Consider the following 27,935-nt stretch of genomic DNA (forward strand, 5'->3'; position numbering starts at 1 on the left):
TTTTGACAAATTCTTCAACACGAGACAAGACAACATCCCTATTCTTATTCAGATCAGATAAAGCCAATGAAGCACAAATTTCAGCTCGATAACGACGACGTGCAATTATCTGAATAAATTTAAAGAAAAACAATCAACCACAGAACAAAAATTAAAAAAACAAAAAAAGAAAAAAAAGAAAAATAACAATTTCCAATACTTAAAAAAAAATACCTGATTTAAACGATAACTTCTAAAAGGCTTTCCAAAATATGAAGCACAGTGATAAAGACAGAACAATCCACAATCCACATTTGAACCTACTTTTTGTCCATCAAGTTTTATCATCCGGATTGGGAAATCCATCACCTCTTCTCCACCTTCACGGCCTTTAATTGTCATATACCTTGACATGAGGTATCTCTAAATAAAACAAAAAGGATATATAATTATGACAAATAGAGACAGGAATAAAAAAAAAAAAAAACAAAAGTAACCTGTGTAGTATACAATGTATTTAAATTAACCAATCTAAAAAGTAACCTGTAAAGTAACCTATGAATATAGAATAACACAATAAACACAATAAATAAAAAAAAGTTAAGTAACTGCTGTAATAAAACACAATAAATAAAAAAAGTTAAGTAACTCCTGTAATAAACAATCTGGTAACCCACAAAGTAACCCAAGATATAAAAAAACCCTTAAGTAACTCCTCTAATAAAACCCAAAAAAAAAAAAAAAACCTTAAGTAACTCCTCTAATAAGCCATCTGGTAACCCTAAATGTAACCCTTTAAGTAACTCTAAGACATGTAATAAAGTAACTCCCATAATAACCCCAAAACAAAATATAACAAAAAGTATAACCAATCAATAAGTTATGCTATAATACAAAAAATGCCAGCTATCAAAACTTAATAAATTAACTCCCATAGTAACCACAAAACAAAATAAAACTAAAAAGCCTTACCAATCGATAAGTAATGCTGTAATACGAACAATGCAAGGCATCAAATTTGAAGTATTTCTCTTCAATTTTTCATCATAGATAGAATACTTCCTATTGTCCAGATAATCAATAGTTTTGTCCATAAAGTTTACCACAACAACAGAATAGTGATTATCATACCAAATTGGCATAAAAATCTGCAATCCAAAAATTAATGACATCATTATATATTAAAACTAATTTCATATTAAATTGTAATTAAAAACAAATATTTAACAGATATAAGAATTGTACCAGCATAGCAGTTAGGAAGTTAGTACATCTAACATTTAAAAACCAAAGATCCCATGCTCCATATACATCTCTCTCGTATATACATCCATCACCAGCAAAAAGACACTGCAAAACAGGCCACTACATACAACAAAAAAAAAAAAAAAAACAATAATGAATGATAAGTTAACTAGTAATAACTATAATGTCTGTTGAACTATTAATAACCATTAAAGACATACCATATGCTCATCTCCAAAGAAAATTCTGGTATAAGTGAAGCCAGCCAAAATCTCTTCCAAATTTAAAAGGATATAAAAACAATCCATCACACGACTTGGTATCAACTGTCCCGGAATTATTGTTTGAAAATCATCCCGGGGCAATTGATATAAATCTGAATATTTGAAAATAACCTCCCTGTTATAAAACACAAAGACCAAAATCATTAATATAGCCAAAACAAAGTAACCCCAATTTAATCCCTGTATATAAAAGTAACCCCTATGATAACCACAAATGTAACCCCAGTAAAATTTCAAATATAAAAGTAACCCCTATGATAACAACAAATGAAAGATTTCAAATTTAGATAAAGGTAACCTCTCAAGTAACCCAATGTAATCCCTGTATATAAAAGTAACCCCTATGATAACCACAAATGTAACTCCAGTAAAATTTCAAATATAAAAGTAACCCCTATGATAACAACAAATGTATTCCCAGAAAAATTTCAAATTTAGACTTGTATTATTCATAAAGTAACCCCTACACAACTAACAGTAGTAAAATGTCTAACTAACCCTTATAATTTTAACAAAGTAAACCCTAAGAACCTCCTTTATAACCCCTACAAAACTAACTAACACACTTTAAAAACTTTATTAACCAAATAATTAAATCATCTATCTAGTAACCCCCAAAGTAACCCAATAAGTAACTACAAGAAAATAAACATAAAATAAGTAAACAATATTTTGTCACCGAAATACTTACGATTCATCAACTCCAGAATAATTCTCAACAAAGCAGTAGTCAGCAACTTTAAGCCTTAACTCCTTCATTGCATATATTATCTTCTTGTTGTTCTTAGGCCTTAAAGATTCTGATGTCAACTGTAATGTATAACCACCAGGTTCACCACAGTCAATACTACAACTTAAAAGACCAGAACTATTAGAAGTAGATCCACTACTATCAGAATTTTCAGAATTTTGAGGAGCATCCTCACCATCAGGAAACTCTTTCATCTTTTCCTTCAAAACTTCAAGAGCCTCTTCGTCAGAATGCCCAGGCACACTACAGTACATTATTTCTTTCTTTTGTCTAGGTTTTTTTTTTGTAGAAGTACCAACATCAGCTTTCTTTTTTGAGGAAATACTTGATTCTGATTTCTTCTTTTTTTGCTCTTGACTTTTTGACACTCTCTCCTTTGTTGAAGGAGCAGATACACCAACAGAAACACCACTTGCAGAATTTGACTCAGAAACAACAGGCAGTGCAAAACCTTCTGCCATTTCGGTATCTTGAGTCCCAACTATATTAAAAAATTCTTGTACTTCATTAACATCTGCATTCCGAGTCTAATTTTCTTCTAAATTGTCAATTTGCAACGCAGATAAAGAACCACCCTTTACATTTTCAGAATTAACTTCCAATTGATCATCTTGATTCTGATGTTGTGAATCTTCAATATTCACAATTTCATGATGCACATCCAATTGTAAATTTTCATTTTCATCTTGAGAAAGTTGAATTTCTGAACTTTTAAAACACTCCTTTGCAAAAACTGAAAAATCACTTCTCTTATTCTCAATATCCTGAAACCCAACTTCAGACACATCAGTTTGAATATTGTGAACCTTCTGTTCAGAACTTTCCTCTTCATTAATAGATTTCAAAACTTCATTTATAACACCACATGACACATCAATTTGTGCCGGATTAACATTTGAAACTTGACCAAAATGATCATTATTTAAATTAGGAGGAGTTAAAATTGGTGTTGAAAGGTTAGGATTTGTATATGAGAAAAGGTCAAAAGAAGGAGAACCTTTTGAAACAGTAGAACGCAAATATTTTTCAACAGCAGTAGCATCTCCCATTTCTATATCTTGAGCATTGTCAGATACTTGAATATTCTCTATGCCAAGTACAAAAGACTGATCTCCCTCACCTTGATCACCCTCACCTTCATAAGGTTGATCTTCCTCAACCTCATTTTGAATAGGCTGGACAGCCTCATCACCAGCCTTACCACCAATATCAGTGGGATATTGTGCTTCAACCACATCTCCATCAATAACAGTTTCAGAAGCTTGACCTTTATCAATCCCATCTCCCTTTTGCTCAAAATTGGTCAATATCAGTTCATTATTGACAAAATCAGATGAGAAATCTTCTGCAATAGGAGACTCGATATGTGGAGGAATTTGCTCAGTCATTTCACCAAAAAGCTCTTTATTTAAGTTTGGTGGAGTTTGAGTTGATACTTCAGGACTTTTATTTGAAAAAATCTGAAATGAAGGCAAATGCTCTTCAAATTTCTTCATTGCAACAGTATGATTTACAATGTTATCAATCTGCCCAAAAACTTTGATCACTGAAAATTGGATCTAACTGAGAAAGCTCAGGTGATCTCTCTTTTTCAGGAAGCTTAGAATCTTCTTGTACAGCTACAAACTGTAGCTTTATTGAATCAATACGTTTCTCGAATTGATGACAAAGTAATTTCAAATCTCTCTTCAGCAACATATAATTTTCTTCAACATCCTATAAAAGAAAAAAATTAAAATTAAAAGATATGAGAAACAAAAATAAAATGACTTAAACTATAATATAACTACAAAGTAACCCCACATTAAGTGACTTAAACTATAATATAACTACAAAGTAACCCCACATTAAGTAACCCCTGTCAATATAGATCAAGTAACCCTACATATAACTACAAAGTAACCCCACATTAAGTAACTTAAACTATAATATAACTACAAAGTAACCCAACATTAAGTAACCCCTGTCAATATAGATCAAGTAACCCTATAAAGTAACTCCACATTAACTAACCCCTGTCAATATAGATCAAGTAACCCTACAAAGTAACTCCACATTAAGTGACTTAAAATATAATATAACTACAAAGTAACTAAACATTAAGTAACCCCACATTAAATAACCACACATTAACTAAAATTTCTGGTAACCCCTCTAGTAACCAATAATATATTACTTCAGTAACCCCTTATGTAACCACCTTAGTAATATCTCTAGTAACCTTTCTAGTAAACAATCTGGCATTAGTAACCCCTTAAATAATAATAATAGTATCAAGTTTTAAATGTTTCTCAAAATAATTATCACCTATGACTATATTTCAGCAAAGTAACCCCATAAATAACAGTATATTTAACAAAGTAACCCCATAAGTAACCCTCCTCCTTTAAGTAACCCCTTATGTAACCTCCAAAAAATAGCTAAAGAAATCAACAAAAAATTGCTAAAGGAATCAATTAAATAACCCCTAGTAACCTTAAAAGAAACTTAACCCCCAAAAAATTGCTAAAGAAATCACTTAAATAACCCCTAGTAACCCTAAAAGTAACCCCTATACATTTAACCAAGTAAACCACAAGAAAACTTTTAAGTAACCCCAAAGAAACAGCAAAACAATAAATCAAATAAAAATAAACATAAAAAATTATAAAAGAAAAATACTTACATTCTTAGAAAGCTGATTAATCTCTTCATTTGACTGAATCTCTTCAGGAAGTTCAAAAGTTACAAAACATGAAGAACCAATACTATGTTCTTGCTTCTGAAATCCCATATCAACTTGTTTTGCATCCTGCTTCCTTGAATATACAATCATAGCAGATGATAAAGGTTGTTCCCCTTCCATAGAATCTTTTTCTTTCTCCCCTTTTTTCTTCTTTCCACCTTTCTTCTTCCCTTTTTGTTTTGAAGAATCCTTTTTCTTCTGTTCCTTCTTTCCCTCATCTTTCTCCTCTTCATCCTTATTTCCTTCATCTTTATTCTCCTCTCCCTCTTGATCTTCACCTTCTTCCATAAAAACAGGAAGCTCTGGAACAGAACCAACTTCAGTTATTGGATATGTATCTTTATCCAATTCCCCAACACCATAAACTGAAAACTCATTAGCCAACCTTTGTCTAATATCAGAATTACTCCAATGTTTGATCAGTGGCAGAGCTGTAGGACAAGCAATACCTCTAAACTGAAGCCGATGGAAATAGCCAATTTGCAGCAATAAAACACAACCAGCAATATAACTTTGCTTAGGTTTATAACCATTTAACTTATCAGCTAAATCATCAAGTACATATTGACACCAATTATATTTGGCAATCATAGACACATCTTCCAAAGCTAAAACAAGCTTTAGATCAGCCAACCTATTTGTAGTGGGTGTTAGCAGTGTGATCATTGCAAACATCAAAAAACACTTTTTAAAATCTATATTCCCAGATTGCATACCCACATCTGATTTCAGTAATTGCTCCAACTGATTTACAGTGATTACGGACTTTGCATTCCCATATTTTTTTCTCCAAGCAACCTTTAAATCACTATCTCCCCGTGCGAGAATTGGAACAGGCAAAGAACCCATTGGAATCCCAAATACATCATGCACATCAGCAGCAGTTAATTGAAACTTCTCACCACTAGGCATAACAAACATCCTACTGCTAGGAACAAAACATTTGCAAAGCCATCGTATCATTTCCCTTGGGAATTCAGTCATTTTAATCGAAAACAAGCTCCCAAAACCAATATCATAAACAGCTCGTCTTTGTTTTTTATTTTCAGCTATCAATTTCATTAATTCAACTACACCAGAAGGCCTACAACGAACAGTAACATCAGAAGCCCTAAACAAAATAAAAAGAACATGAATTATGTTTTTTATTTTCAGCTATCAATTTCATTAATTCAACTACACCAGAAGGCCTACAACGAACAGTAACATCAGAAGCCCTAAACAAAATAAAAAGAACATGAATTAAAAATACAAATCATAAAAAAAAATAAGAAGTAACCCCTTAGTAACATCATATATAACTAAAATATATAAAGAATAAAAAAAAGAAGTCAACTAATCCCTTAAGTAACCCCTAATAAATTCTTAAGTAACCCCATATGTGCATATTGAAACAAATCATATAAGAAAAAAAAACATCAATTAAAAATACAACTCATACTAAAACATAAAAATTAACCCCTTAAGTAACCTCATAAAAAGTAAAAAGAAATTAAAGCATTTAAAGTAACCACTTATATAATAAGTAACCCCTTAAGTAACCTCATAATAAGTAAAAAGAAATTAAAGCATTTTGTGTAACCCCTTATGTAAGCCATAATAACTCCTCAAGTAACCCCATACTGCATATTCAAACATATTAAGTATCCACTAATATATCCCTAGTAACTAAAAAGTAACCCCAAATATAACCCCCTAAGTATTACAATATGCATATATTAAAACATATAAATATTACATAATTTATCTTACCCTTTTTCAATATCAACAACTTCAACAACTTCAACATCTGCGTCTTCTTTTAATGTAGAAGCTCTAGTAGAAGGTTTCAACTCAATAACAGATTCAGAGAGAGTTGTTGATGTTTTTGCTTTCCTAGCCTTTGGTTTTACATCCACATCTTCATCTTTAACCAAATTCCTACTTCTCTTCTTCACACCTACTTTTCCGTCAAAATGTTCATCAGTACTCTTGACTACCAAAGCTTTTGCCTTAACCTCAGCATCTTCAACAGCTTGTGTCTTAACCTCAGCATCTTCATTCTTATTCTGAGCTGAGTGACAAGTATCTTTAGACAATAAGTACAATTGTTTAGCAGGAGGTATAGAAGAGAGAATTGTAGCATCATCTTGGTCATTAAGCTCAGTAACAGAAGCATTATCCAAAACTTCAGCCCCATCAACAACAGAATCAGCAGCACTATTTCCAGAAGCTTGTTGCAAAACTTCAGTACCACCATCATTCACAACACCTACACAAGCAACAAAATCAAATTAAATTAAGTAACCCCTTTAGTAATCCTTAAAGTACCAAGTATAGTAACCTCTCTAATAATAACTTAAGTAACCACTGTGGTAACACCTATAATAAAATCTAAAAATAACTTAAGTAACCCCTGTAGTAAACCATTTAATAACTACTAAAAATCACTTGTTAAGAAACCCCCTGTGATAAGTAGTGACTTTTAAGTAACCACTTAAGCAAAAATCCTAGTAACTTTAAAAGGAACCAATTAGATAACAACTTAAGAAACTCATGTGCTAGCTAACCCATTAGGTAACCCCTGTGATAAGTAGTGACTTTTAAGTAACCACTTAAGCAAAAATCCTAGTAACTTTAAAAGTAACCCATTAGGTAACCCCTGTACTACCTCCTTAAGTAACCCCTGTGATAACTCCTAAAATAACTCCTATGTGGTAACCTGATAAGTAACCCCTCTTGTAACCCCATCCAGTAACTAATGTTTGAAAACATTTAAGTAACCTCTTAAGTAACTCCTGTGCTAGCTAAATCATAGTAACTTTAAAAGTAACCCATTAGGTAACCCCTGTACTTACTCCTTAAGTAACCCCTGTGATAACTCCTATAATAACTCCTATGTGATAACCTGATAAGTAACCCCTCTTGTAACCCCATCCAGTAAATAATGTCTGAAAACATTTAAGTAACCCCTTAAGTAACTCCTGTGCCAATTAAATCCAAGTAAATTTTAAAGTAACCCCTTAGATAACCCATGGACCAACTAAACTCTAGAAAACCGTTTATATAACAACTACAATCAAGTAACCTCTCTAGTATAAAATGTAGTAACCCCTAAAGTAACCCTTAGAGAAACCTGTTAAGTAACATCTATGCTAAAGGCTACAAAAACACACAATAAAAACAACAAAACAGTAGACACAAAGATATTTTAATTTTCATTTTTCTGATACATAAACAACTACAAAATGAACAACAATCAGTGACTTAAAAATTAAATCATTAAAAACTAGGACAAAAATAGATCAAAAGCTTTTAAAAACAAAGATTATAAAAAAAAATGTAACATATAACAATAAATCAAATAAGTATACACTTCAATTTCGATAAAACAGAAAAAAAATCATAGAACTATACAATTCAATTTGTTTGAAACAGAACAAAACCATACCAAAAAAAATGTATAAAACAAAAGAATTAACACAAATTATAATAACCAAAGTTAAAAATGCATAACATAAAACTACATTAAACGATCAACAAACAGCGAAAAAACCATAAAAAAACGTCAAAATTACATCCTAGGGTTTGAAAATTGATAATTCAAAACAGAAAAAACATCTGAAAATACAAATAAAGAAAAACTAGGGATCATAAAACGTAATTCAAAAACGAAAAAAACAACTATAAAGAAAAATTAGGGTTCAAACAACGAAATTAAAAACGAAAAACATAACTAACAAAAATCTAACCAAAAATGAACAACAAATTACAAAATGCAAAATAACAAACCTGAATCATCAGTATCTTTAATTGCAGTAGAATCTGAAATAAAAAAAAATAAAATATAAGTAAAAACTAAAAAATAATCGAAAACAAAATGCAGAATTAAAAGATACAAAAAAGCACAAAAAAAAAAAAAACCTGAATCGTCGCCATTTTTGTTCGCAGAAGAAGCTTTGCTACCCTTACCGTAAACGATTTTGATTTTTCCCATTGATGAACAAATTAGAATTAAAGAAAAAAGAGAATTTGAAAGAAGAAATAGCAGAGAGAAAACACAGAAGTTAGAGAGAGAAATTCAAAGACAGAATGCAGAGTGAAGTGACAAGAGAGAGAGAAATGGCGGTTAACATTCTTTTTGGAGAAAAAAGAGGAAAAAAAAAAAAAACAAATTCAAAACTGATAACGGTACCCCGTTATAACAAAACGCCGTTACGAGTCTGGGCCGGCCTTGACACGCTTGGGCCTAATATTGTGGCTGGCCGCATGGTATGGCCAGCCACATATGAAACTTTGTGTTCTCTCACATGTTTTAATTGTTTTATTATATCATGCACTTTGATACCTGATGAATCGATTCATTAATTTTTATATAATTATATTATTATCATAATTATTCAACAACCGTGCATTTGCACGGGGTTTAACCTAGTTTACTAATTAAATGCGAGTTCAGGAAAAATTTGGATAGTGTAAGTTTTGTAGTCAACCCTACTAATATTTTATTTTTATTTTTATTTTATTTTACTTTTTGACGGAAGTAAACCTTACTAATAAAAGACTACGGAGTATTGTTTATTTGAGTAGTTAATATCTTACGTAGTTGAAGAGGTACTAAAATAATTAACCGAAAATTTGAAAAATATATGATTTTCTTATCATTTGCATGTCTTTAATAGCTATACAAAGTCAAATGCAAATCCTTAGTCAAGAATCAAGATAACGCTTTTTAATGTTCTTCACAACTGTTGTTCTCCACTAGTATGACGCGTCGTTGGGAATTTCCTAACACACTGAATATGTCATATTATTACTTTATTTTTTTTTTGGTGCACAGTATGTCATATTATCACTTATAGTATGACTTCTTCAATTTCTCCGGGTTTCTCTCTTAACTTCACTTATATTAAAAACTAGTGGATGCCAAATTAAACTTGCCCTGTGGACATATATTTTAGAAGTTATCAACGGTGGCCTGACCTGCCAATTAGTATTACATGCACCATGGTGCACCTAGTTCTAGGTGCATTAGGCCCAATCTGCTGTCCAGCCAGTGATTTCATGTCCAATAGAAAGAAGCCTGCACCCAATAGAAGAAGCCCAGCCATTTTTTTGTTTTACCATTGAATTTTGATATTTTTTTTTACCTCTAAATTCTTTGAAAACCTAAATTAAAACTTTCAATAGCCTTTTATTTTTTTATTTTTTATTTTTTATTTTTTATTTTTTATTTTTTATTTTTTTATTTTTTTTAAGAGATTCAACAGCCATTTTTATTTTTTTTCCGTCTCCTCTTTTTTTTTTTTTGCTTCCCTCATTGATAATTTTGATTCTCCCTTTTTTACCTCTAAATTACTAGAAGCTCTAAAATTTTCAACAATGGGGAAAACTCTACTTTCTCTATCCACTATAAAGTTTCTTGTATTTTGTTTAAAAAAAAATGGAGATTTGCTCCTTTTTTTTTTTTTTTTTTTTTTTTTTTTTTTTTTTTTGTGTGTGTAGCTTTTTGATCAATTTTGGTGGATTGTGCAATAAAATTAGCAAATCTGATGTTAATCGTTCCATATCCATTACATTCATATTTTCCTGTCTGTTCATATACGTTGTCTTTTACGTCCATATATATGTGTTGTATGAAGTAATAATTTGTGTATAAACTTTATCAAGTACTTTGGTATGAAATAATAATTTACTTGGATGTTGTGTATTTCCTTCTTTTGTTGTTTAATACTTCGTATATAATTATAGACCAACTACTAAACACCTTCAAGAAACTTCTGAACATCAACCAAAAACTTATGATAAGACACTAGAAGCAACACAAAAGCCCCCATAAACTTCATATAAGCCCCTATAATTTTCTAATAAGCCACAAAAAACACTGAACTAAACTCAAAAACCTCTGAACCCCTAAAAAAACTTTCGAACCTCAATTACAAACCACTGAACACCCTACCAAAACACCCTGAACCCCCTACAAAAACTTTTGAACCCCAACAACAAACCACTGAACACTATAAAAATACTTCTAAACCCAACCACAAACCACTGAACACCCTACAAAAACCTTTGAACCCCCTACAAAAACTTCTGAACCCCAACCACGAACCACTAAACACCCTAAAAAAACCTCTGAACCCCCAATAAAAACTTCTGAACCCCAACCACAAATCACAATCATTGAACACCCTACAAAAACCTCTGAACCCCCTACAAAAACTTTTGAACCCCAACTACAATCCACTAAACACCCTACAAATTTTTTTGAACCCCAGCCCCAAACCACTGAACACCCTACATAAACTTCTGAACTCCAACCACAAACCACTTAAAACCCTTCAAAAACTTCTTGACCTGAAAACACTGCTCGTGAATGTTGCTCAGCCTTCAGGCTTTCCTTATAAACAACTTCATATGTTCTAACTGCAATAAACAAACACAGTTCATAATAATCATTACTGGAGTTCAAAAATAAAACAACAAAGTTCAAATATTGGAAAAAAAATGTTCATAATTACGTTTACAATTATTTTCTAAAAAGCATATACTCATATAATTATGTAAAACGGAAAGATTCATTAAAGTAACCTAAATGTTCATAAAAATAGAAACAATGTTCATAAAAATAGAAACAATGTTCATAATATGATACTACTAATAACAATTTTGATAATAAATACAATGGAAAGTGCGTTACTCAAATTATATGAACAAAACATGATATACACAAATTATATTCATAAAATACAAATTAAAGCATCAATTCAACAATTAAATTATAAATGATACTGAAAATCATCAAAAAAATTAGCAATTAAAAAATAAAAATGTTTTTAAAATTCATAAATTGAAAACAAAATTAATTTTCATATTCAAAGAATCAAATGTTCAGATATATAGATTATAAAGTATAGAACACCAAATTTTTTTTAAAAAAATGATTACAAAATACATAGATCTAAAAAAAGTTCATAAGAAATTTATCACATGTTCAAAATTATAATTAAGATGTTCATAAATCCCAAAATATATGTCAGTAAAAATATATGTTTATAGGAAACATATCTTACGTTCATATTTTAAACTTAAAACGTTCAAAAGACCAAAATATAACAAAAAACAGATCTGTTAATAATTGAATACACAAATATCACTAACAAAAAAAAAAAATCAAAATAATATGAAATCTACAAATTTCGAAATTCAAACCTAGCCATAGTGATTTAGACAATGGAATCTTATTGAAAAATAATCATCTCCGTCGTCTTAAACACCTTACCCTCGTCAAATCCGCCATTTTAAACTTCACTTTTTTTTGCAAAACTCCATTAACAAAGCTTCAAATTGAAGGTTGAAAAAAACGAATTTTGAAATTAATATATGGTGATCAACAATGGCGATGAAGGAATTAAATCAACAACAATGAATGAATTTAAGAAATAGAAAAAAAGAGGTGAGAGAAATTAGCTAGAAATTATGAATTGTAAGAGGAAGAGATGAAGGATCTCGATCTATAGTGATGAAAAATAGTGATGAAGAAATTAAATCAAAAACAAAATAATGAATGAATTTAAGAGAGAGAAAATTAGAGGAGAAAGAAGATAGAGGAAAGAGAAATCAGAAATTTAGAAAGTGTGAGGGAGGAGAAGAGAGGAGAGAGAAAATACCAAGAGATAATAATTTTGGTAGTATATGTGATGACAAATTGTAATACATGTGGCATCTTATTATTAGTGGTGCACACATTTTAACATGCACCATGGTGCATGTTAAAATTTGCGCTGACCTGCTAGCCCAACCCAAAAATAGAGTGGGTTTGGACAAGCCTGAAAACCCGATCCCAGCTCGAATAATCTCAAAAAGCCAGCTATATTTTTGCGAGTTTGGGCATAATATATAATGTTATAGTCCGAACGAACTCGTTTTTTTTTTTTTTTTTTTTTTTTTTTGTCACCTCTAATATATTTTCTCCATTTTTTTTTCAGTTGACTTTGTTTGAATTTTGCATTGGTCACATACTACCTTTGACCTTGTTTTATGATTTATACGTAAGGAAAAAAATAGTCATCTAAGGTCTTAATTGAATCGTATTTCAATAAATTCTTTTTAATGTTTATTCGTCATAACTTATATTATAAGGAATTAAAAAATATTGATGATTAGATTTATGTATTGACAATTGTGATAAATGAAACATATCAAGTAAAAAAATTTGGAGGAAATAGTAAATCTACACATACCCAGGTCAATGCATGTGTGCTTCAAATATCAAAACATGTATAATAACTCATGATGTTTTACATGGAAAAAAAAATTGTTTAAGGTTACATATATATATAAAAAAAAAAGAGGATACTTTAGGTATTCTAGACAAACACCAAACTGATGAGCTCCTCAAGGGTATATACACGTGCACTTCTTAAGAGCCAAAAATTACTCTCACAACAAGAGATACATCAAACAATTGCAAGTCAGGCTAACAATATAATTAATCTACTCCAAGCCATTAGTTATTAATTAATTGCAACAAAGACGTATTATATTCATTATCGAGACATAAAATATTTCTTTGTTGCAATTAATAGTTAACGGAGGAATTATATATGTATCTTTAATATCTTATCGCGGATGTAGACCAGTGATCGAGTCCTCATTTTCTGACATAGACCTTAGAATTCTCTCCTTAGAATACTCAGAGGTAGTAACAGTGACAAAAGGAGGATGAGAAGGAACTGAAAGAGATAAAGATCGGCTACTGAGCATCAACATGACGGAAGACATAGTTGGTCGGTCCTCAACAGTTTCTTGAACACATAACAAGCCAATGTGTATGCATCTTATCATATCAGTTCTTGATGTTGTTGTTAATGTTGGATCTATGATAGATGTCGCCATATTTTCTCTCCAATTTCTCCATACATGTATAACATTATTTATGTACGTAGAAAAGAACTATAAGGATTATACACATAAAAAAGTTTAAGGGTATACATAAAAGATGATAAAATTAAAGAAAGTTTAAAAACTTACAAAGCTTAATAGATCTTCTGTGTATTCCTCATTATGAAAACTAGAGTTCTTTCGACCTGTAATGATTTCTAGTACTAGTACGCCGAAACTGTAGACATCTGACTTTACAGAGAAGAATCCATGAAATGCATATTCTGGAGCCATATATCCACTGTATTGCATAAAGGAGGTATAAGTTTATTAGGTTTTGATACGTTCAATTAAGAAAATTTAATGAGCTCAGTTTTGTGAAACTAACTCGAAATCAACACTTACGAGATTAAGGTTTTTATTGATTGATTGATTGTTTTTTGTGGAATTAATGCGACAAATGACATAAAACCTCTTTAATTATTTACAAGCTACTGTATAGTCGATATGGGAATTGAATGTGACCTAAGTATAGCAATTTATATGAATTTCATGTTTATTAGTATTATGCACTTACTAAGTACCGACAATCCTATTGGTATCCCCTTGGGTTTGATCAACATCAAACAATCTAGCCATGCCAAAATCGGCAATCTTGGGATTCATCTCAGCATCTAGAAGTATGTTGCTTGCTTTAAGGTCACGATGGATGATTCGTAGTCTAGAATCCTCATGAAGGTAAAGGAGTCCTCGAGCTATGCCTGTTATAATCTTGTACCGCTTTTCCACATCTAAATATACTCTCTTGTTTACATCTGCGCATGGCACGAGCATGCATTTCAATTCATTATCATTACTATATCAATATACAGTTAAATCTTATCATGATATACATATTTATGTACATAAATAATATACTACCTCCGTTAACTATTATTTGCAACAAAGGATCATTTTATATCTCACAAATAATACCCCTTTGTTGCAAATAATAGTTAACGAAGGTATAGTATTATCTAGCTTAATACTATCATGTATATAAACCCTGCTTTCATCAACGTGCACACTAGCTTTATAATGAAATAAACCATACCAAATAAGAAGTGATCGAGGCTAGTGTTGGGAACAAACTCATAAATGAGTATTCTTTCTTCTTCTTCTAGGCAAAATCCAAGGAGCCTAACAAGATTCCTGTGTTGAAGCTAAGCGACTAACATAACTTCAGTCTTAAACTCACTGTCACCTTGTCCAGAATCCCTTGAGAGTCTCTTTACCGCGACTTCTTGTCCATTTGAAAATTTTCCCTAGTTTTAGCAGACATATACATAAAACTCAGTGACCTATAATCCCATTAGAAATGAATTCAATGCAATTAACATAACATTAATTAAGTATAAAGATCCAACTAGCTAATTAATATTTATTAGTACCTTGTAGACGATACCAAATCCACCTCGACCAAGTTTATTAGCGTCTGAGAAGTCACCTGTTGCCACTCTGATGCTGTCGAGACCAAATTCCAAAGACACTAAAATTCTACTTTCATCATTTTCTTCTTGAGCAAGAGGATAGGAAGCGACTAATTAAGATCAAAGGTTAAGAAAATCTGAGGGTTAGTATATGATACGATAGGCAAGATATTATCATTTCCCAATTCAATAAGAATAATCGATTAAAATAGAAGACATTATTCAGCTTACTTGAGCTTTCAGACTTTTTCCTTGTCTTTCTTCTTCTACACAAGAAAATGAATCCAATTGCAAGAGCAATGAATACAATCGTTGGAACTACAATTAGGATGGTAATTAATGTTGTGTTACTGCTTCCATTACCTACAGTGATGAAGTTGCATTGGAAAGTAGATTAAAGCACAAGTAATAGTGGTATTGGTTGTTTTACATGTTCAATGGAGCATATCATGCAAGGAAATAATTTTGCTACACTAAAAATTAATTTTGGCAAACTTACATGTGAAAGAGCATTGAAAATTGTGCTATGAGTGTTGAGCGAGCCCATGAACAAACACACATGCAAGTGAAAGTATTTTCCCGCATTAAAAAAGTATTGGGAATTGAAGTGTGATAAAGTATAAAATATATTTTTAGGCCTCAACTATCAACTTAAGCTTTTGGTTGATTTGGTCCTTTAACATGGTATCAGAGCCACGTGTCACAAAGATCACAGGTTTGAATCTCTTCCGCCCCTCCTTTCAAAGTGGAAAATTAAGCGCAGAGCATGAAGAAGGCTTAAAACATAATCTTGGCACTCAACAACTAACTTAAGCTTTTGGATAAATTGGTCATTTAACAAAGTGTACCAAAATCACTTATTTGTAAACCAATTTACCATCACACACGTAATAGACTATCAATAACTTCTAGCTTGAAGTAGTGATTAAAATACGTACAAAAAGAATTAATTATGGTGTTGAAAAAGTCTTCCTAATCCAATTCATGCATGGTGCAATATTTATATCAATTTTAATTACCCTTTCAAAATGTTTGGTGTTTAAGTTAATTACCGTGTTGAAAAAGTCACATTATATATGTTGGAATATTTGCTTCAAATTGTTAGTGGTTAGTTAACTCTTAATGTTAGTGGAATCATAATAGTAGTGGGTTAGTTTAGTGGGGGTTAATGTTAGCATGATCAATGATCATGGGATTATGTTCCTTATTTTTAGTATATTTTGAACTATATATATGTTGCAATGTAGTACAATTTTAAATGGATTGAATACAACTTTTATTATTCTTTCCCTTCTCTCATCTCTATTTTATTATTTCAACAATATAAATCTCTCTATTATAAAACTTAAGGACTAAGATAGTGCTGTCCAATCTAATATAATAATGCCCTAAATTTGAATTACTCTTTCAAAATGTTTGGTGTATAAATTTTAGAAAATTTAGAGCATATATCGTGTGCATGATGTAGTATTTACCTGGTGAAGGAGGAGATGATGGACTAGGCACGTCGTTGTAAAACAAATAATCCTCGTATCTTAACTTGCAACTCGGTCCAAGTTTCTGTGCTCCTGTGTTGTTAGTGAAGCCACTAGGAATCATTTCATTAATAAAACCTCCTAGACAATTAAAGCAGTTTCGTTGCGACAAATCTGGAGAACACTGAGCAAGTGCATAAACGTTCCCAAAGTTGCCGTAACTATCATTTCCAGTTGCAAACTTAAGTCGCGAATCACCATAAGAAGCATCACTTTTAAGCTTATCCAATAATGCTCCTAGCACTCGATTAAACTGGTTAACGTTATTAGTCACCTTGCTAGAGCTCTCCACCGAAAATGTTGGTTGTTGTTCAAGGATTCCCAAAATTGTTCGATTTGCATAACGTAGCATACAATCATCGTACCACCCGATGGCTTCCTTTTGTGTTGGGCAGAGCCGTGGAAGCATAGTAATTGAGTCATTGAGACATTTATAACAATCTTGGTACGTTACATCACCTCCACATAGCACGATCCCATTAACTTGGTCAGGCTCCTCGCCGATTGACAAGTTATAGAAGCGGGAGTTGATTTGAGTGTTGGATGATATAGACGAGAAGAAGGTGTTGAGATTGGTCTTGTATCTGCTAGTGCTTGTGTAATTACCATAGGTGTCTCTACAATAATGCTCAGTGAAATTTTGCTGGCTAATTACGATGGAAATAAAATGAAATTGAATAAGAATATGAATACAATGAACAACATTAGACAATTTCATTTTTTTTGTATCACCCTACAAAGTTTAGAATCAACTATAATTTAATATATATGCATATTTCATGTACGTAGTAGTTTTAGAAAGTCTACATGTGTTAGGTGTGGATGTTGGCGTGTTTGGAATTAATCTAGTTATCTAGATGCAAATATTGAACTTTGAGAAGTAAAATGCTACAAGTATGTACTTCGTATTATATATACACCTTAGGTGCATCTGACATCTGGGTGTGTACAATTATTTTTTTTTAATGTAACATAGGTCATGTTTTCTCCAGAAAATTGTAAACAAACCCCACTCAAAAGACCAAAATTTGATTTTACTACCTTTTTTTTTAATTATTATTATTTTAATAATCATCTACAAACACACAAAATTTAGATTTCACCACCTCTAAACATTTAGTTCCATTTATAAAAATAAAAACATCTATTTTCGTGCAAAAACTTGGTCTATAAACATTTTGGGTTCACTTTGCCGCTTTTAATTCATTATGAGGTCAGTAGAGAAATTAACAGAAATGTTGAGACTGTGATTAGGATGACAGTCTTCCCCGTGTTGCTCACCTACAAATTAAAGTTAGAAATTAGCATAATTCCTTCATTAGTACTCGTAATACGAGTAGTAATATGACTTTTGAGTTTTGTGATAGAGTATAAAACATATTTTTGGGCCTCAACCAAAAACTTAAGCTTATGATTGAAGCCCAAAAGTATGTTTTATACTTCCTCACTTTGTATTATTTAATTTTTACATAAATTATGTTCATATATAATGGATCTTATTAGATTCATTTGAAAGTATACTTTCGTAATTTCAACTTATAATTTTTGTTACTGACAAAATATACCTAGTATTAATGATTGTAGGTATGCATTATAATTCAGTTAAAACTTTATAGGATAATTTGATATAGCATATCACAACAAAAATGTAAATAATATTGCTTGAGGTTATTACATATATAAATGAATAAATAAAATCAATTCCTCACGGATATACATAGGTGTTTTCTTAAGAGTCCAACAAGAGAGACATCTAACAATTGCATGGGAGCTAAACAACGATCAATCTATTTATTGCATCTTTAATATCTTATCGTGGATTGAGAGAAGTGATCGAATCCTCATTTTTCGACAAAGACCCTAGAATTCTCTCCTTAGAATACTCTGAGGTAGTAACACTGACAAATGGAGGATGAGAAGGAACTGAAAGAGATAAAGATCGGCTACTGAGCATCAACACGACAGAAGACATAGTTGGTCGGTCCTCGACACTGTCTTGAACACATAACAACCCAATGTGTATGCATCTTATCATATCAGTTCTTGATGCTGTTGTTAATGTTGGATCTATGATAGATATCGCGGTATTTTCTCTCCAATTTCTCCATACCTATATCACATAAACATTAATTATTTATGTACCATGTATGTAGTTAATATTCATTTAATTAGTTACATTATAACATTTTTAGGACATAAAATAATTTTATCATGGAGCATTTATATCGAAAGTTGCCTTAAAAGTGAGTATTAAGAGGATAATATAGGATTATTTGACCACTTACAAAGCTTAATAGATCTTCTGTGTATTCCTCATTATGAAAACCAGAGTTCTTTCGACCTGTAATGATTTCTAAAACTAGTACGCCGAAACTGTAGACATCTGACTTTACAGAGAAGAATCCATGAAATGCATACTCTGGAGCCATATATCCACTGTAATGTATAAAGGAGGTTAAGTGTATTAGGCTTTAATTTGGTATGTACAAGAAAATTGTGCTTATTTTGATGACATTAAATGGATGAATGAGCAAAAATCTAGCAATATATATAAGCAATTTCATGTTTAGTAGTATGTTGATGCACTTACTAGGTACCGACGATTCTATTGGTATCCCCTTGGGTTTGATCAACACCAAACAATCTAGCCATGCCAAAATCGGCAATCTTGGGATTCATTTCAGCGTCTAGAAGTATGTTGCTTGCTTTAAGGTCGCGATGGATGATTCGTAGTCTAGAATCTTCATGAAGGTAAAGGAGTCCTCGAGCTATGCCTGTTATAATCTTGTATCGCTTTTCCACATCTAAATATTCTCTCTTTTTTACATCTGCACACCAGGGTGTATTTCAATTCATTATCATTACTTCATCAATATATTATTTAATTTAATCTAACGATATATATTATGTACATAACTGTATTATCTAGTTTAATCATATCCTATCATATATATCTTACACACATGCTCTAGAACTTAAGGAATTTGAATCAAAACATACCAAACAAGAAGTGATCGAGGCTTGTGTTGGGAACAAACTCGTAAATGAGTATTCTTTCTTCTTCTTCTAAGCAAAAGCCGAGGAGCCTAACAAGATTCTTGTGTTGAAGCTTAGCCACTAACAAAACTTCAGTCTTAAACTCACTGTCACCTTGTCCAGAATCCCTTGACAGTCTCTTTACCGCGACTTCTTGTCCATTTGACAATTTACCCTGTTTTGGCAAGCTTATACATACTCAATAACCTATAAACCCTTAAAAATGAATTTATTGTAACATTTTCTTTTCACAATTAAAGTATTATTCAAATACTAGTAGAGTAATCAATATTAAGTATATAGATCCAACTAGCTAATTAGTACCTTGTAAACGATACCAAATCCACCTCGACCAAGTTTATTAGCTTCTGAGAAGTTGTCTGTAGCCAATCTAATGGTGTCGAGACCAAATTCCAAAGAAACTAAAACTCTACTTTCATCATTTTCTTCTTGAGGAACAGAATAGGAAGCGACTAATTAGGACGAAAGGTTAAGAGAAAATATGAGGGTTAGTATATAATACAATAGGCAAGATATTTTCATTACCCAATTCAAGAATAATAGATTAAAAACAGACAAGAAATCATTAAGCTTACTTGAGCTTTCAGGCTTTCCCTTTGTCTTTCTTCTTCTACACAAGAAAATGAATCCAATTGCAAGAGCAATGACTACAACTGTTGGAACTACAATTAGGATGGCAATTAATGCCGTGTTATTGCTTCCATTACCTGAAAATGATGAAGTTGTATTGGAAAGTTGATGAAGCAAAAGTAATAGTGGTAGCATTGGTTATTTGGTTGTTTTACATATTAACTCATTCTAATACTCTCTCTATTTCAGAGTAAGTGCCCCATTTGAAAAACAATACTTTAAGCAATAAGTAATTTGATTATCAGTAAGTATAAATGATAAAAAAATTGATATTCGACACTATACATGGAAACTTATACTTCGTATTTATGATAAGAACATAGTCAAGCATGTGCGATTTTGTTTAAATTGTCTACATGTATATGTACTCCATATATATTTTTTTCCATAATATCAAATAAAGTTACTACTGAAACAAAATATGCAAGGAAATGATTTTGGCACACCTCCATGTGAAAGAGGTTTGAAAATTGTGCTCCCACAATAGGTGCCTCAAAATCATTTTTTTTTTGGCCTAAATCAATTTACCATCACACACATAATACTATCTCTCAATACCTTCTTGAAATAGTGGTTAAAAGACATTTAAGCAAAAAAATTAAGATAAACGTGACGGGTTACATGACCGGTTGGGACTATTAGGAGCGGATTAGGTATAAAGGTGGGATTATTAAAAAGAATCCCAAAGGTGGGATTATTCCCATAAATTTTTCCATATATATATATATATGTATATATATATATATATATATGTATATATATATATATATATATGTATATATATATATATATATATATATATATATATATATATATATATATATATATATATATATATATATATATATATATATGGATATAACAAAATTGGATTTAGAAATTAGACATTGAAACAAATCTAATAAAATTTCAGACGATTATATCTTTTCTTTCTATAAGTAAAATAGTGAAATGAAATTATAGTTGAGTGTATAATAAGTGTACACTATTGACATGTTGCTAGTAAAAAGTAAAAAGCGAAAAAAAGGGTAGTTTTTATGGGTATAATACTTTGACCTAGTTCAATAACATAGTATATAGTAGGTTACAAAATATCCCAATCCAATTCATATTTCGAAGTTCTGATGTTCAAAGGTCAAAATTCCTTCCAATAAATATATAATTAGTCAAAGTTTTGATGTTTGATAGTCAAAAGCTCTTAATCCATTGAATAAATTCAAAGTTTTGACATTTGAAAAAGTCTTCCTAATCCAATCCATGGATGGTGCAATATATTTAAAGACCGTTATTTATATAAGTCAAGGGATAAGATAGCGGTATCCACTTAAAAAATCTAAAAAATGCCCTCGATTTTATTACTCTTTCAAAAAGATTTGGTGTATTAAATTTGGAGCACCTAGCCATCGTGTGCATATAGATCTAGTATTTACCTGATGGAGAAGGAGCTGACGGTGGAGGAGATGATGGACTCGACACGTCGTTGTAAAACAAATAATCCTCGTATCTTAGCTTGCAACTCGGTCCAAGAATCTGCGCTCCTGTGTTATTAGTTGAGCCACTAGGTATCATTTCACTAATAAAATCCCCAAGACAATTAAAGCAGTTTCGTTGCGACAAATCTGGAGAACATTGAGCAAACGCATATATGCTACCAAAGCTTCCGTAACTATCATTTCCAGTTGCAAACTTAAGTTGAGAATCACCCTTCGAAGCATCATTTCGAAGCCTATTTAATAACGTTCCTAGCACTTGATTAAACTGGTTAACGTTATTAGTCACCTTTTTTGTATTCCTTAACGTTGATGAAGGTTGTTCTTCTTGGCTTCCCAATATTGTCCGATTTGCATAACGTAGCATACAATCGTCGTACCACCCCACGGCTTCCTTCTGTGTTGGGCAGAGCCGTGGAAGCATAGTAATTGAGTCATTGAGACATTTATAACAATGTTGGAACGTTACATCACCTCCACATAGCGCGATCCCATTAACTTGGTCAGGTTCCTCGCCGATTGAGAAGTTATAGAAGTGGGAGTTGATTTGAGTGTTGGATGATATGGAAGAGAAGAAGGTGTTGAGATTGGCCTCATATATGCTAGTAGTTGTGTAATTACCATAGGTGTCGATACAATAATGTGCAGTGAAATTTTGCTGGCTAATAACCATGGAAATAAAATGAAATTGAATTAGAATATAAATATAATGATGAACAACTTTAGGCATTCTCATTTCTAAATCTTGTACTTTTTGTGTCACCTTGCAAAGTTTAAATTTGAATCAAGGCAAATATATGCCTTATAACACATGTAGTTAGAAAATTCTACATTATTTAGGTGTATGTAACCAATGCAGCGTGTTTAAAATTGAGCTACCTGCCTAAATGGAACTTTGAAAGTCAAATACGGAGTATTTTAGTGTGGAATAGTCATTGGCGTGGTTCATTGATAAGTCTATTATTTAATGGATTTCAAGATGCGTATTTAAAAAGGAAAGATGGTGTGACAAAAATGTGTTTAAAGGAGAGAGAAAACAAAAGGTTGAAATGTACGGTGGAGCAGGAAAAGGGGAAAAGGCAACCAAAGCTGAAGACCAAAGTCAATCAACAAGGAAAATAAGAAAAAAAAAAACAAGGGTATAATCGTCACTACACTGTAGAATTGAAATAGTAACACAACTTCTGGGGTTTAAGGGATAATAATAATACCTCTTATTTTCTCCATCTTCATATTTTTTAGTCTATTATTTAATGGATTTCAAGATGCCTATTTAAACTAATATATTACTTTAACTTGCATAAAGATTATAAAAAATTGATATTGATAAAATATATACAATGAAAAGAATATAATTAATAAGATTTCACATGAAGATATATCAATATCAATATACTACCTCCGTTTTTTTTTTTTATATGCATCACTTTCCTTTTATGGGTGTTTTTTTTATATGCATCACTTCTATTTTTGGTAAAATTATACTATATTTTATTATTTCTCTCTCTTACTTTAAACCCCACTCAAATTATTTTATCATTTCTCTTTCTTCTATGTCCCCACTTAAATAATAAAATATCTATTCTTTCTCACATATTTTCTCTTTCATGGTCCCCATCATACTTTTATTATAATAATTTATTCACCCACTCACAATATTATATTTATCTCCTAAAACTATGTGCATTCCCAAGTGATGCATATAAAAAAAAATGGAGGGAGTATATATTAAAATTCATGGCAAAACATGATGTTCTCATGGCAAGACATGATGTTTTGCCATGTGTCAACAATTTTTCCATTTGGCATATGATGTGTCGTCGCCAAATCATACCATAACATTAATTATTGAAAAACTTTATGCATTAACTTTCATGTATTAATGTTAAGTTTAATTGATAAACTCTTCATATGCATAACAATTTCCCTTGAATTGGATTGTAACTTCTTAATAATTACATAATAATAAAGTTTGTAAGAAATTAAACATTACACCATTTTTATTATATGCATTAACTCATAAAATTGTAATCATAGAATAAAAGATTTTTGTGCATTATTGAGTAGTATATATTTTGACATCAAATTTATAAAGATTTGATTTATCATATTTTTATGGTTTTAATGTAAAAAATTATTCTTATAATCAAACCAACTCATACAAGCAACAAACTATTTAAGCTACATATTAATTAAATTAAAAAAAAAACCACCAACTAAGCTCTCAATGACAAACAAGCCAAAATATTTATAGTTTGATTAAAGTAATAAATTTATAATGACTCGGGGCATCGCCCGAGCCAATAACTAGTTATCTCTTATACACTAATGACAATTAAATTTGCGAGGAAGGTTAAAAAAAGTCATGTGCACAACACGTGACCACTTAAATGACCTTTTTTTTTTCTTTTTTTTCCCCTTTCCCTTTTTTCCCTCGATTTTCATTCCCCCCCCCCCCTTCCCCCATTATTAAACCCTAATTTCAAAATAAAATTAATCTCAAATCTTCAATTCTTATCCCTTGAAATTACAATTGAAGGCCAATCAAAGCCATTCAACGCGACTTGAAGAAGGTAAGGTGACAATCCTACTTCATTACTATCAAGTTTAATTTTGCAACTTGAAATTTATCTTTGTTTGTTGTACATTATTGTAGCTGCGCAAATCGATAAATAAGTGTAATTGCGATCTTTTTATTGTCAAAAGAACATCGTGGACCCATGAAAACCCAAGAAGAAGATTTTGGTCTTGCAAAATCTGGAAAAAAAATTGAAATTTTTTACTACTTTGAAAGAGAAAAGGGGAAAAATAGAGGAAAAGAGTTCTGAAATAAGGGTTTAATAATGGGGAAAAAGGGGGGAAATTAAAAATCGAGGGAAAAGAGGGAAAGGGAAAAAAAAGAAAAAAAATGGTCAATTAAGTGGTCACGTGCTATGCACATGTTTTTGGCTAGAAAAATTTGGTCATCGTTGCAGTTTGGTCAAAGGACCCTCCTCACAACTAGAGCTGTCAAAAGTTGACCCGACCCGAAATACCGACTCCAACCCGATTAATTACCGAACCATCTGAACCCGAAAAAATGGTGACCCAAACCTGACCTAACCCGACCTGAAACCAACGTCCCTAGACCCGAGTGGACCCAAGTATGCGAGACCCAAACCCGAACATGAACTGACCTGGAGACGACCCGACCGGAATGTAACCCATAAATTATTAACTTGAACCGAACCCAACTTGAACAGAAATTGGCCCAAACCCGTTTTAACCCGTCAAATCCCGAATTTAACCCGACTTGTTACTAATCTGACCTAAATTCAACCCGACTTATTCCTAGCCCGACCCGAATTTAACCCAACCTTTTAAAAACCCCACTCGAAATCAACCCGACTTGTTATTAACCTAACACAAATTCAACCCGACTTGTTGTTGACCCTACCTAAATTCAACCCAAATTGTTTCTGACCCGATTTCAAATCACCTTAAATGCAATTTAGACCACCTTATTATTGTTGATCAAATCATTTTGTCTACTGGTAGAGGAATAATCGGTCGTTGGACGATCACCCTAAAACCAAACAATATTTCTACCTAAACCAACCTAAGACAAGTCTAGGGTAAGTAGAGGATCGTATCCACAGGGAATGGGTAAGTACACCGAGAGTATGAAACGGTTGCAATCTAGTTCGGTCACAAATTGGGGGTTTTGATTAGATAACTACTATGGAGACAAACACTAGGGGGGAATAGGGATCGACTCCAACCAGACCAACGGATCAAATCAATAGGCAAGCACGAACACAAATTGGGTGATAGAGAGGGCACTCAACGTTACCTTCTTTCGAAGCCACAACACTAAGCATTCCTAAGCCAAACTCAACTAACAAGATAGGCCAACCAAGTCTTAACAATGAGAAGTAGACTACTAACTCGGGTTTGTCTTTCGATCGGTCCAAGAAAGCATTAAAGCACAAGCAATTGAGATTTCTCACCTAATTGTTGCAACTAAGACTACTACATCATTCAAACAAGGAACCATAATCAAGAGGAGATTAGCATAACCATATAAGAAAAGGCTCACAACTAGACTTCATCTCTCAATGCAAGCATAGAAGTGAATACATGAGCAATAAGTGGCCATCCAATTACACATGCAATTAACCATCTCTTTAACAATCAATTATCAATCCAAAATGAACATGCAAGCACAAACATCAATCAACCCATGGCTTGGTTGGGTCTTCACCCAACCCCTAGCTAATTAACTACTCACTAAACATGGTGAGGGACATCAAAACAACAAGTTCTAATCCAAACATTAAGTTAACAAGTTAAGAGGAGTAGTAGGAAATAAGTAGATTGGACATGCAACAACAATTAAGCAAGATCAAGAGAGAAATTAACAATTCGAAGTAAATAAAAACTGAAATTAAAGAGTAAGAGATAGAGGAAAGAGATTACTTAAAATGCTTCAAAGTTGAGAAATTGTTGAATTCAAGAGGACAATCTTCAATTAATCTACTACAATGATTGAGTTGAGAAGTTCTAAGCTAATAAATGAGGGTTGAGAGAACTGAGGGCCTAAGAAAACTAAAAGGAAAAGAAGATCCAGAAAACTGAAGCCAAGGGTCGTATTTATATGCCCAAAAGTTACATCGTAAAATCCGTCAAAATCGAGCTTCAGAACAGAAGGAGCGCCCGCTCCTATAAGGAGGAGCGCCCGCTCCTGGGTGTGGAGCGCCCGCTCCTGGGCTCTCTGCACGCCCTCTCCTCTTGCACCAGTTTGAGGCAGTTTGTAGGAAAACAGGGAGGAGCGCCCGCTCCTAAATAGGTGCACGCCCGCTCCTAAAAGTGCAGGGGAGGCAGAATGTGGCAGTTCAGGCAGGAGCGCCCGCTCCTAAAAGGCTGCACGCCCGCTCCTGATTTCCTTTGCTTCCAAAGAGTATTTCTTCATGCGTATGCTATTAGCCCATTTTTCATCGTACCTACAAGCACGAGCACACACATAAAAAGAAACGGGGAAGCCAAAAGATGCAAATTAGCACAAGAGGAGTTAGAAAAAGGGATTAAAGTAGGGGAAAGAGTACAAAATTGTGTTTTAAAAAGCCATGATAAGTGGACAAATAAAACACTTATCATCTACGGAGACCAAGTCGGTCCAGGCCAACAAAAGAAAATAGCATCATCCTCAAATTTAAGAATTAAATATAGTATATATTTGTTGTATGGTCAAAGGGGATAATTATCTTCCTAAATTATAGACTACAATTCCCTATTATATTTCCATATATATTATAGTCAAAGGAAATGATTTGCTTAATAAAAAATGATAATTATCTATTTATAGCTAGTTGAACCTGAATATGACCTGAGTTGGAAATGATCCGACTTGATTATAACTTGCAAATCATTGACTTGAACATAAGCCGAATTGAATCCGAGAATGACCCAACTTGGAAATGACCCAACCTGATTATAACCCAAAATTATTGACTTGAACTGAACCCGGGTTCAATGACCCGACCTGATTATAACCCGCAAATTAATGACTTGAACCGAACCCGACTCAAACCCAAGAATGACCCTAACTCGTGAAAACCCAAATTAAACCCGACCTATTGTTCACCCGACCGAATAATGTAACCCAACTTGTTATTAACCTGACCTAAACCTGACCCAAACCGATAAGAAGTATGACCCGACTCAAGCATGACCCAACCCAAACCCGACCCGCATAGGTTATGGAATAAATCCGAATTGACCTGACCCAATCCACACTTACCGACCAAACCTCGACCCGTTTACCGAATTGACATCTCTACCAGAAAATTCCAAAATTTCTCAAAAAGCGTGGATACTAGCCTTCAATTTTGGAATTTTTTTGACTTTTTTCACCCGGAAATAAAAATTG

General features: G+C 32.3%; 1 protein-coding gene and 1 pseudogene across 1 annotated transcript; both read right to left on the reverse strand.

Moving 5' to 3' along the window:
* Window positions 1–13,585: 13,585 nt before the first annotated feature.
* On the reverse strand, window positions 13,586–17,568 carry LOC145577488 (cysteine-rich receptor-like protein kinase 8; annotated as a pseudogene).
* Window positions 17,569–18,582: 1,014 nt separating this feature from the next.
* LOC145577491 (cysteine-rich receptor-like protein kinase 29) lies at window positions 18,583–22,763 on the reverse strand. Its single transcript, XM_081634973.1, has 7 exons — window positions 21,968–22,763; window positions 20,483–20,614; window positions 20,211–20,359; window positions 19,851–20,061; window positions 19,441–19,678; window positions 19,136–19,286; window positions 18,583–18,960 (listed from the first exon to the last, which is right to left on the reverse strand). The coding sequence occupies exons 1-7, from the start codon at window positions 22,761–22,763 to the stop codon at window positions 18,661–18,663; spliced, it is 1,977 nt and encodes a 658-aa protein (XP_081491099.1). The 3' UTR covers window positions 18,583–18,660.
* Window positions 22,764–27,935: the final 5,172 nt, after the last annotated feature.

This window comes from Chenopodium album, chromosome 14 (genome assembly GCF_948465745.1).
Source record: "Chenopodium album chromosome 14, dcCheAlbu1.1, whole genome shotgun sequence".
Taxonomy (NCBI): domain Eukaryota; kingdom Viridiplantae; phylum Streptophyta; class Magnoliopsida; order Caryophyllales; family Amaranthaceae; genus Chenopodium; species Chenopodium album.

Coding starts and splice junctions, on each gene's coding strand:
- LOC145577491 (XM_081634973.1), bottom strand. CDS start 22,763: ATGAGAATGCCTAAAGTTGTTCATCATTATATTTATATTCTAATTCAA. Junction 20,360..20,482: donor GGGAAAGCCTGAAAGCTCAA/GTAAGCTTAATG, acceptor CGTCCTAATTAG/TCGCTTCCTATTCTGTTCCT. Junction 19,679..19,850: donor CCTCGATCACTTCTTGTTTG/GTATGTTTTGAT, acceptor CCTGGTGTGCAG/ATGTAAAAAAGAGAGAATAT.